At 30.1% G+C, this 12463-nt stretch overlaps 1 protein-coding gene across 1 annotated transcript; it reads right to left on the bottom strand.

Annotated features, from left to right (window-relative positions):
* Positions 1–1668: 1668 nt before the first annotated feature.
* On the bottom strand, positions 1669–4494 carry LOC108459787 (WAT1-related protein At4g08300-like). Its single transcript, XM_017759190.2, has 7 exons — positions 4205–4494; positions 3817–3879; positions 3394–3510; positions 3010–3247; positions 2771–2929; positions 2546–2697; positions 1669–2353 (listed from the first exon to the last, which is right to left on the bottom strand). The coding sequence occupies exons 1-7, from the start codon at positions 4414–4416 to the stop codon at positions 2146–2148; spliced, it is 1149 nt and encodes a 382-aa protein (XP_017614679.1). The 5' UTR covers positions 4417–4494; the 3' UTR covers positions 1669–2145.
* Positions 4495–12463: the final 7969 nt, after the last annotated feature.

Genomic DNA, 12463 nt, shown 5'->3' with positions numbered 1-12463 from the left:
AAGTAAATTGAAATACTTCAATTAAATAAATAAACTCTTGAATCAAAACTAATTTTAAGAGGAAAAACAAAAGAGTTATGAAAAGCCGAAAGGAAAATAATTTAATCCTACTACTAAACTATTAAGGTTTTTGAAGGCGTCTAGGATGACTTAGTTATATCAAACCCCTAATGTCTTATTTATAGAAGTGTTGGCAGCCAAAATTAGGTCTTCGACATGTCCTAAGTCTTCTTATAAGGTTGATTGCACAAACGAAAATAGCCTCGATAAACTTGGACAGAACATCGACTTGTGTCATTCCACACCCAGTCTATGGCATGACACGACACACATGTTTTGCCTTAGTCGTTTGTTTTGTGCCTTGATGTCCCAGGAAACTTGTGCATCACTCGTCCCTTGCTTCCACGTCAATTGGGTCTTTATATCTTTATTTTACACACTCAATTCAGCATATTAGTACCACTAAAGGCTCGTGTCAGTCTATTGGATCACAACACTTACAAAATGTATTAAAAACACTTATTTTATTAGTATTTAATCCTAAGGCCTAAATATCGAAAACGTAAATTAAAATACTAAATTGCTTAGAAAACAAACTCCTTAAGTGCGGAGTTAACCTGAATTGACCACTACATTTGACGATAGGTGACTCAACTCACAATGAAGACTTGTTAGTGCAGCATGAAACTAGATTTGGGAATTCTCTGTCAGGTAATTAGGTCTATTTAAGCACTGATGGTGCCGTTAAGACAGACTCAAGAACTACATCGGCTGGGGGAGTTTTATATAACAGAAATGGAGATTGGATTCTGGGGTACAACTGTTATTTGGGGTAGTGTTCAATATTTGATGTTGAATTATGGAGTATTCTAGATGGTCTGGTTCTTCTTCAAGGCCACAGGTACAAAAGGGTGACGATTTAAAGTGATCGCTTAGAGGTGGTCAAGGTTCTCCAAGACACTCCATCGACAGCATCGAGTTATGCTTTAATCAGGCGGATCCAACAACTTTTTATGTATGTTGGACACTAGCGTTTACGACACGTCTTAAGAGAGGATAACCAAGCTGCTGGTCGTAAAGCTAAAATGGTCTCAGAAGGGAAAGAAGGCCTGGAGGTGTTTGATGATCCTCCTAAGTTGATGCTAGCAATTCTTTACTCTGACAAAGCAAGTGGTGTTTTTGCTCAATTTAATATAATGTAATTCAACTATTTTATTTCTTTTCACAAAAAAAATTATTTAAGAATAGTAAATTTTACATCACATTACACGTCAAGTAGTCTAACAACAAAAATAGCCTTAACATTATGCACTCAAAAGAAATATATAACCCATCCTTGATTCCAAAAAAAAAAATATCCACCCTAACAATTGATCCGAGCAACTAAAATAACTTTCCATGTATGCTATGTAGGTTGTCCATGCCACCATGGTTAAAAAGTTTGAAGTGTAGATAGCGAAAACTTTCACCAATTTCTCTGATACTTATCATTTGACTGCTTTGTGACATTTGTTGGTCCGAGTAGTCGTATGAATTCATCAAAAGTTATAACCCAAGTTCTAAATCATTAGGTATCACTTTTTTTAAAAAAGCGAGCAACTTTTCTAAAAGTACTTCCGTATTGAAAGAAACCCACAAAAAATTTATCCTTGTGATGAAAGCTTTAACTTTCTCTAAACCTTAAAAAGAGTGAATTGATAGCCTCAAGCATGGGTACATTTTAGGGAGTACTTTTTTTCACTCCACAGCTATTTCAAAGCACTTACACATAAGATTAGGCTTTTGTGCCAGAATTTGATTCTGCCTAAGTGTTTCCAATGCATTTGAACAAATGATGACCCTTGATTACTTGAGATGCCAGTCCAAATCCTGGAACAAGTTTGCTGTTTGATTCCTATAGTTTGGTTTTCACAGTAGATCCTTTTCGTTATAGCATCTGATGAATTTAAGCCAAAGAAAAGTAGAGAAAGGGAATATTTGTACAAAAATATAGGCAAACTGCAACGGTTCATCGTGGTTTTTACTTCACCAACTTGAAGACCTTAGAGTACAAGCAAAAAGATGATAAGTAAGCTAGAAATTACTTGTCTTTGAGATGGAGAGAGATGGGATGGTTTACATAGTATTTTCTATCCCTTGGGAGTGCTAAAAAGGGTTCTTTGAAGTTGGAATATTAACAATTTTGTCAGCTCCATCAATGCCTACATCAATACTGATTGCTTTAGCATTGTCTGTAACTGGCAATTCTTGCAGGCCATTGCTTTTCTCATCAGTTTCTGTGTTTTTACCATCTTTTCTTTTACCCCACACCACAGTGTAAAGCCCTAAGACTATAATAATGGCTCCAAGTACGCTGAAATCAACCAAAAATGAGCAATCAGAAGAGGGAAAACCAATACAGAATCCACTAGATGAATAAGACATCTAATTTGTTTAATGGTTACTACAGCCAGAAAAAAAGCTACTTCAGAATGCATTCTGTCACTGTCTGCATTAAGTATCTCTAATAATCATCCAATGTTTGTTGAAGATCAAAATTCAATACCTTCCAAGGTGGAGTTTTTCTGCTAAAATAATGGCCCCTAGTGCAGCAGTGATGATCATACATAGAGGACTAAAAGATGTTACAAATACCGGTCCTCGTTCCCGGATCACGACTCCTTGCACGTAATACGTGATTCCAGAGCACACTATTCCCTAATAAATCACAAATATATGTTAAAATGGTCAAGTATACATGTGTCTGCTTGGTTTTTTATGGGGCACTTACAGAGTAAGTTGCAGCAAGAAGCCTTGAGTCCCAGCCTATTTTCCAGGCACTCAGGTCACGGACCATAACCAGGGACACTCCTGCACCTTCCAACATTCCCATGAAACATATCCAAGCTGTAAGAGAGAGTTCAGCCGGGTACTTCTTCAATGTGAAGGACTGAACCCGAAATCATAACCCAATATTAGCTCATAAATAAGTTTAATCAACTTTCATTTTTTTAGAATGCTTTGGCTCACTTGCAAAATAAAGAAGCTTGACCAGCAAAAGACGCTTCCAACAAGCATTATTGTTCCGGCAACCCGGTGTTTATCTGCAGATTCAGTGGTAGTTCCATGATGTATAGCTCCTCCGGACTTGACAAAGTCAATAATGGGACCTTTGTACAAAGTCATCACCATTGCTCCCATGACTGTGATTGCAGTTCCAATAATCTTTGCCACACTTCCTATCTTCTTCACATTGATTTTCTCTAACCTAAACAACGATAAATGCCTTCAATATCCTATTGACTGTACCAATATCAAGTGTGTGGATATACAAAAAACTAAATGGAAAAAGAATAAAGATAATGGAACTTTGAAAACTATTTGAGGTGGTGGATATTGGTTTGAATATTTCACCTAAAAATCATTGCCATTATGAAGGTAACGGCAGGAACTATGTTAAGGAAAGCCGACGCATATGTTGCTGATGTGTACTTCATTCCCAAAAAGTATAAATTCTGGTCAAGCACTGGCCTGTTTCATTAAATCAACAACATCGATTACACCTTTGCCTTCTTGGTTTGCAGTTGACAATATTCCATTTTCTTTTCCATTGTATCATATATACATATATGCTAAACGAAGAAAAATCATCATCTTTGAAGAAAAATCATCATCTTTGCATGAATGTGTAAAGCCTTTTCGAATCGGAGATCAATAAGTTTCATGATCAGAAACCATATATAGGTATATATGTATTTATGCAGGTATTTACATATGTAGAAGCAGTTTAGATACATATGGAGATACAAAGAAAGAAGAGAGTTTTTAGAGCATTACTCGAGGAAACCGAGAATGACAATCCTGAGGAAGATAGGGAGGGTCATCTTTGGCCTTATTTTCCTGCAGAAAGAAGGATGTAAAGCAGTGATAACTAAGCACTAAAGTTAAGGTTTAAGAAATTAATATTATGAATGTGGTGTGAGATGAGTGAGAGGGTATTCTCATTTTACTGGACAACATCACACCGCGCCATGCCCGCAATCTAGTGATATTGGCAGGAAACTCAATTGTCCCTCAACACTTAAACCAACCGGGACCTCTACGTATAGGAGTTTTTCCGATAATAAAGCCTTTAGGGAGCGGTGAGTGCTCAAAGAGGATAATATATACTAGATTGTGAACAAATGTGTGATCTAAGAAAATGAGACAGAGAAGAAGGGGGAACCTTTCAAGAAGAAAAGCAAAGGGTGCAATGACAATGGTGGCAGCAACATGACGATAAGTAGCAAGGATGAAGTTGCTCATGCCATGCTTCAAAGAAACCATGGAGATTATGTACATCCCTGCATATCCAAACTGCAGAGACACCATTGACAGGTATGGTTTCACTTTGTTCAACATATTCCTCAAAGCTGCGTATGGCGTTTGGCCTCCCATAATCTTCTCTCTCTCTTCTCTGAGTATTTACTCGCTCTTAGGTTGACACACTTCTGAATGAGATACGGCCTTCTTATAAACAAGAAAATGCAAAGACGTGGTCAAAGGCTTGCCACGGAGGTTATTGGTCATGAGTAATTATATGTGTGAGACTATGTGCTGGTAGTATATATGGATTTTAGTTTGGTTATTAGGTTCTAGTCTAAATTATTATACTAGTTTGATTTTTCTTTTTGCTTACTTAAAATTGTATTTGTATTAATTTTTATTAAAAAAGTTATCAATCTGATTTTTTTTTTTTTGTCAGGAGGGTTAATATTCACGATAAAATCAAAAATAGATATGAGCCCATTTGTGTTATTAAATCTAAATTTTGTTACACTGAAAGGCGAATGAAAATGTAATTTATTTAATAATGAATATGGGTAGAATAGTAATATTTTAATACTCTCGTATATGTGTTCGATTATTAGATTTATAATTTTATTTTTTATTTAAAGACAATATTAAAGTGTGAAAAGATAAAAATATTATTATAATACTATTAAATATATTTTTAAAAAATATTTCTATAATTTCATAATTGAGTTGGTCATATTGTTAAGCGTGACACCAACTCAGTGAAATATTTAAATAATAATAGATTTTATCATACCCATGATGTTAAAATTATTGTGAAAGAAAATATTTTATGTTAAATACATTTTTAAAATTTATTTAATAATGATTATAGGTAGAATTGTAATAAACTTATATTTTAATACTATGGAACATGTGTTCGATTATTGGATTTGTAATTTGTACTTTTATTTAAAGATATTATGAAAGTATGAAAAGATAAAATTATCATCATAATAATATTAATTATAATAAAAATATTTCGTAATTTCATAATTAAGTTGATAATCGGTTAAAAGTGACACTAACTCAGTGAAATACTTAAATAATAATAGATTTTATCACACCCATGATGTGGGTAAAAGAAAATATTTTATATTAAAAATATGTTTATAAAAATATATTAACAAATGATTATTAGTGGAGTATTAAAGGTTTTTTATATGAATTTATTGGTTTTGTGTTCAGTTTCTAGATAATGTTTCTAAGTTATTTTATTTGAAGATTATATAAAAGTATGAAAAAATATCATTTTAATGATATTAATTATCTTTTAAGGTGAGAATAACTTATGATATCAACTCAACCAACCACTTTATGTATAGTATAGATTATAGATTCACGTGCTTACAAGTTATTTGACTATAATTTAAATTTCAATTATTCTAATGTTTGACTTGAATAGCTTGTGAATTTATTTGAATTTTAATTTTAATATATATTTTTATCTTTTAACTCATATAATAATTTTTAATTTAACTCAAGTTCGAGTATAAGTAATTGAGTTTGAAATTGGGTACAAGATCAAAACTTACTTTTCACGAGATGAATAAGCCATAGATCTTTTCATTGGCAGCTTTGGGTAATGAACTTTTACCTCAAATCGATTTCATAAAATTTGTTTTAAATAATAAAATACAGATTATTTTTAATTTAATTTAATTTAAAATATGAATATTAATATAAAATTTGTAAATATTTTATTACTAATATGATCAATGAAATAGATCATCGAATTAAATCAAATTTTAGTTTAGACTTGGGAACCTTTTAATATCCAATTGTGATTCAAATCGAGTTAGAACATAAGCATATGCATAAACTTAATTGAATGAGTTCAAATAATTTCTTATAATTTAGGTTGATTGAATCATAGTTTAGTTAACATTGATATTGTTATTTATGCAGAAGGACGTGAGTTTAAATACACTAAAACGTATTTATCCTCTTATTAAAATGACGATGAGAAATCATAGGTAAAATTTTAAGCAATTTGTATAAATAAGTTGTTAAAATTTGAAAAATGAAATCCAATAAAATTTGAAAACTTGTAATAATATGAACTCCACTCTATTACACTATAAATAAAGCAAAAGAAATGCATTATTTTCCAATAAATGTGTAAAAGTCCAATAAGGCACCAACTCTTAACCCTAACTCTCACTCTAGTTTAGATTCCCCTTATCCATGAAACCCAAAACAACCACTCCTTCCAGAACCCACTTTGCTTTGTTCATAGAATCACAGGAAAATGAAATAAAATAATAACGAAAATAATAATAAAGGAGGTCTGTTTGGGTGGATCTCTCTTATGCTTTTGCCTTTATTTATTGATTTATTTGGTTTGGCCAGTAGGGATTCGATTCATTGACCACCAATCATCTTATTGTTAAGTGGGGATGATGCAAATGCAGTGCTCTCCTTGTTTTGTATTTTGTGTTTATATGGTTTTGGTTTTGGTGATATTTGAGTAAAATTTAACTTGTTTTGAAAAAAATAAAAATATTTTAAATTTTAAATTAATTGAATTAAATTAGTTAATTTAACTTGAATAATTTGATTTGAGTTTTAAATTTTAAGTTCGAGTGGAGTTGAATTTCACAATTCAAATAACAAATTGGTATAGATATCCTTTTGATCCCTTTCAATTTTAAAAATAAGTAAAATTGTCTCTCTAAAAAATTAAAAAATTCAAAATAAGTTTCAAAAATTCAAAATATTTATAAAAATTTAAATATATACATAAAAATTAAAATTTTAAAATTTTCTAAAATAATATTTTTGGGAACCTAATTAATGATTCAAATTTATTATATCTTATTTTTAATTATTTTACTTTGAATTTTTTCAAAATTTATGATTTCAAATTTATGTGCTTTAACATAAAATTTGTTATACTGTAATAATATTTTTATTTGACATGTGTAAATTTATTTAATTTAACTTGAACAATTTCACTCAATTCGACCGGTTCAATTCAAAAAATTCAAATATAATTAAGATGATAAAATAAAACTTATAAAGTTAAAATTTTTTGAGTGAATTCAATCCATTTCTAAATATCATTGAATTCTTAAACTACCATGTTGCTGGTTTGAAAGCTCAGATTCATTTTATGGAATAATAGTGTTTTAAGATTCTTTTATCTTGTCATTTAACTTCCAAGGTTTGCATTTAAAAAAACACTTTTTCTCCCCGAATCTAGCACAAATTTGGACCTAGGTTTTCACTCCATCCCTATTATATAAGGTCAGTCCCTAAGCTTTGCTTGTGTGACCGTCTAGATGTATGAATTTGATTTTGTACTTTATTGCTATAAAAAATCAGAGCAAGAATTCTTCATTTTATTTAAAATATTCATTTCTAATACCTATACTACCATCGGCGGCACAAGAGAGCTGGCAGATGCCTTGAACTCCACTCAAAAATGAAAAATTTAATAATAAATTTATCTTTTGACCTCCCAAGAAAATTTTAATCTAATTTAACCCATCTTAAAATAGAAATGTTATAATCTAACCCTTTTTTAAAATTGTAAGACCCTTCAAAAGATTTTAAATTTAAGTACACCCTAATTTTTTTTTAATGGCATATCACAACCTTGTGGACCAAAAAATTATTAAAATATAAGTGGGATGATTGAATTAGACATTTACAAAATTTCTGCTGTATTATTAAATGTGGAATATAAATTTCCCAAAGAAAAAGAAGCTAAAAGATGGTATTTCAATATATTAATAATAATAATGATGATGATGAGTATAGAAATGCATAGGGAGTGAATGCAAAGTTGGTGCTTTCGGGTTTGGATTCCAACATGAAAATAAGGTTGGTTTGGTGGAATCCCACGTGACAAATTGGAAACTTTCCAAGTAGTTAAGCATGCTGTATTTTCATGGAGATTTGTTGTTAAAAACCTTATCGTTCATCCTCCCTAAATTTTCTACTTTTAGACGTTTATGAAGGGATTTAGGTAGCAAGGTATATTGCACTTCAATTCAATTATATAATTAGTTTTTATACTTTACTCAACTTTTGGAATTAGTCTTTTCACTTTAATTTTAGTTAATTTTAGACTTTGTAATTCACAGGCTTGTATTTGGGGTGAGTGTTTGATTAAATTAAGTCAAATCGAGTGAAAAAATTTCTAGTCAATCGAGTTGACAAGTCATATTTTATCATTCTAACTCAATTTGAAATTTTTTCAAATCAAGTCAAGTGAAATAAAAATCGAGTCAAGTTGAATAGAGTGAAATTGTTCGAGTTAAATTAAAAAAATTAAACATTTCAAATTAAAATCTTATCACAATATAACTAATTCCATATTAGAGCACATAAATTTGAAACTATATATATTTGAAACTTTTTCAAAGCAAAATAATAAAAACTAAGATCTTGTAGTATGATAAACTTGAATCGCTAATTAACTTATTTAAGTCCAAAATTATTATTTTAGAAAAAATTTAAATTTATATTTTTAAATATATTATTTATAATTTTGTTTTAAATTTTATAAATATTTTGAATTTTAAAAATTGTTTTGAATTTTTATTGAGAGAGACTAATTTGTCTGTTTTCAAAATTAACAGGGACCAAAGAGGTATTTATACCAATCTATTATTCAATTTTTTCGAATTGTATAATTAAATTCAACTCGAACTCAAAACTCGAATTACTTATTTGAGCTTATTCGAATAATTCAATCCGATTAACTCGAAATTTTAATTTTTTTCCCTATTTTTTACTCCTCATTTGTATATCTTAGTCCAATCCTTAACCCCAGTTAACTTGTGTCGTATTAAAATAATGTGTCAGTTTGCCCTATTAGAAGTTTTAGTTGACCCTGTTGAGAATAAACATAAAGTTAACCACGAGGGAACATAGATGACCTCAAAGCATGCAACAGAGTTGAAGTCGATTAACCTATATATATCATTGATAAAGCTCACTAGAACAAAACAAAAGCTCAATTGGAGGATAATATAAAATTTTATTCTCTACAAAACGGCCTACATAATAATCACTTCACCTCGAAGGCACCTCTCATGCCAACCAACAAGAGGGCGACATTTAGCACCAAGTTGCCTTACAATTGGCTATGAAAAGAAGACCACTCCACCATTTGTACACACAATATTAGCTTTGCATTAATAAGCAAGAAAGAGAAGTACCTTTTTCTCTCCACCTTAAATTTTTCTTTAACCAAATTTGGTTGGCTAGCTTTAATACAATATGAAGTGTTCTGGTCGCAAATTTTCTTTTACCAAAATTGGGTACCTAGCTTTAATATAAAGTGAAGTGGTCCGATCGCAAGGTTCTTGAAATTGTTCTTATAACAAGTAACTGTAACAAGTATAAACAATAACACAAATAACAAGGTTTTTGAAAGCATGATTTCTGTGATGTATTGTTAGAAACAAATTGTTTAAAAGTACTGCATCATGTTAAGGGTATCTGATGATACACCAGTTAAACTCATATGTTATTCATGCTGTCGAAATTATTTTTTTATGGGGGATGTTTGAAAAACAGGGATCGACCTTTGAAAAACAAAAACGGGAGTCGCCACCAATCTTTTAAAGTGTGATTGGATTACTATATAAAACATTTTGGCCTACGAAATTATGAGAAAATAGGTTCGGGAGTCGGTTACGTAGGAGGAAGGAGATTAGCAACCTCGTAACGCCCAAAATTGGTACCAAATTGAGTAATTTTGTCTTAATGTCAGAAATTTGAAAGAATTTAAAAATGATATTTCCTTTAAACCGTGATGTTTTGAGAGAAGAATCAAGATTCATTCGTTTTTAAAAGAGTACAAACATCACATCCAGCATGATTGGACATAATATCTTTAATCTTTCGTAACTAAAATCATCTCGCGATTTGTAAAACTCATTTAAAAGGATATTTTAGATAATTAGACAAACGAGAAATCGCAACCCAGCATGTTAAGGCACTATTTCTCGAATTTCTAAATATTCAAAACATTGCCTTGCTCTTTTTTAAAAGGTTCCTTTTTAAATTAAATAAGACATGACTTTTGGTTTTTAAAAAATAATGATATATTTTACATATTATAAGAAATTAAATAAACCTAATGACAATATATATGCTTTATCATTTCATGCAAATATAGTAAAGGCGATGAACAAGGATTTAAATTACCTAATACGCTATTATTTCATGCATGGTCGAAATAGCATTATTACATACAAAATACAACATGGAATATAGTGAATTCAATAGTATAAATTGTATAACACATACCTAACAACATTTCATGCAAACATATCTAAATTATCATAATTAACTAATTTTATGTGAATATAAAAAGCAAGAATAAGATGATATGTGGAATTTAACCTATTAGAAAATATCAAAATAAAAAAGAATCTAGAAACAAATTTAGTGTACAAAATATAAAAATAAGCTATTTAGAAATATATTAAATAATATAAAAAATGATAAAAGAGAACCCTCTTTTTGAAATGAAGAATATATATATATATATATATATATAGATTATATTTTAAAGCATAATAACTTAGTATATAAGAAAAATAATGCACTAAATGTTACAAAAATATATATATAATTACTAAGTAACAATGTATACTTTGTGATAAAACAAGGCAATAAGGAGATACGGTGAAACATAATATAATCTACAAATAAAATATAATATAAATCGTATAGTAATAAAAATATATGTAATAAAATATATATAATATAATATATGAGGAAATATATAAAATAATAATTTAATAAGTATTTTCATATAAGAATATAGTAAAATAATTAATACATATAGGAAAACACATAGTATATGCTAAATTTATAAATAAAATGTATAAAAATATAATTTATAATATATAAAAATAATATGTACTAAAAATATATATAGTATAAATATGAATAATATATATAATAAATATATGATAAAAATTAAAAAAATAATAGATAAAACATAGTAAAATAAATAATATATACAATGAAAATATATATGCAAATATAACAAAGTAAAATATAAAAAAGTATGATAAACAAGATTTTAAAATTATAAACTATTTGATATTAATAATATATATAAAAAGGAATTAAAATTGAATCTAATTGAAAAATCTGGGGCTAATTGCAAAACAATACAAATATTTGGACTTAATTAAAACACAAGCTAAAACTGAGGGACTCATTGGGTAATTAGCCCTAATCCCATAAAACGACACCGCTTTCCAGAACTGATTTAAAAGGGCGCTGGGGTTAAATTGAAATAAATATAAAATATAATGGCTAAATTAAAATAAAAACTAAAATGAATTTAAAGAATTTGAAAACACGGAAGGGGCGATTAGGCAATTTGCCCATTTATCAAAAACACGCGGATCCTCCCCGGGTCATCGGGTCAACGCGCGGATCTTCCTTGGAATGACGCCGTTTTAAAGCTTATTATTTTAAGCAAAACGACGTCGTTTTTGTTAGATTATATAAGCTAAAACTTAGGCCTAAAATTCATTTAGCAATCAGTCTTAAAAAAAAAGTTTTTGAATCCTCTGAAAAATGAGGAAAAGGGGCTCTTCCCCGACCTCGAACTTCCTACCATCGGATGTTTGTGACCATCGTTGTCTGCGCGCCACCAGTGTCTGGCGGTGGGAAGGCTAAAACCATCCTTCCTCACGGCCAAACGCAGGTAATCTCTTCTTTCTTATTGTTAACATTATTTACATGCAAACAAAAAAAAAGAAAAAAGAATAGAGCAAATAAATCACCTCTGTTTTTTGGTATGAAAACTGCCTATATTTTTTATTTCTGTAAATATATGCGTATATTTCTTTTGTATATTTCCAAAAAAATCCCCTCCCCGTTTACAGGTTACAAAGGAGGCTTTTATAGCCACCGTTTCATATTCAGGAAGAAATCTTTTTATTTCTTTCTATATCTGTTTTGCTTGTTTGCTGCTGTTTCTTTCTTTCCTTTTGCAGGTATCTAGTGAGGAAATCAGTGGACCAGGATGATTAGGCCCTGACGACGATGGTGTTGGCGCTGATCTGCGTTTATTCGGCTTCAACTACGGCCAGATTTGAGGCCGGGAATCATGGCGCCGATGAGGGTAGATAGAACGACGCATTGATTACGGTGTTTAGCTTCTGGA

The sequence above is a fragment of the Gossypium arboreum genome, chromosome 2 (genome assembly GCF_025698485.1).
Source record: "Gossypium arboreum isolate Shixiya-1 chromosome 2, ASM2569848v2, whole genome shotgun sequence".
Taxonomy (NCBI): domain Eukaryota; kingdom Viridiplantae; phylum Streptophyta; class Magnoliopsida; order Malvales; family Malvaceae; genus Gossypium; species Gossypium arboreum.
This window is presented reverse-complemented; position numbering and strand designations above follow the sequence as displayed.

Bases quoted from the DNA above. Each gene is read 5' to 3' on its own strand.
- LOC108459787 (XM_017759190.2), bottom strand. From the start codon at position 4,416: ATGGGAGGCCAAACGCCATACGCAGCTTTGAGGAATATGTTGAACAAA. The intron at 2,930-3,009 runs GTGAGCCAAAGC...TTTCGGGTTCAG, and splicing joins CAAGCTTCTTTATTTTGCAA to TCCTTCACATTGAAGAAGTA. The intron at 2,354-2,545 runs GTATTGAATTTT...GGTTGATTTCAG, and splicing joins GAAAAACTCCACCTTGGAAG to CGTACTTGGAGCCATTATTA.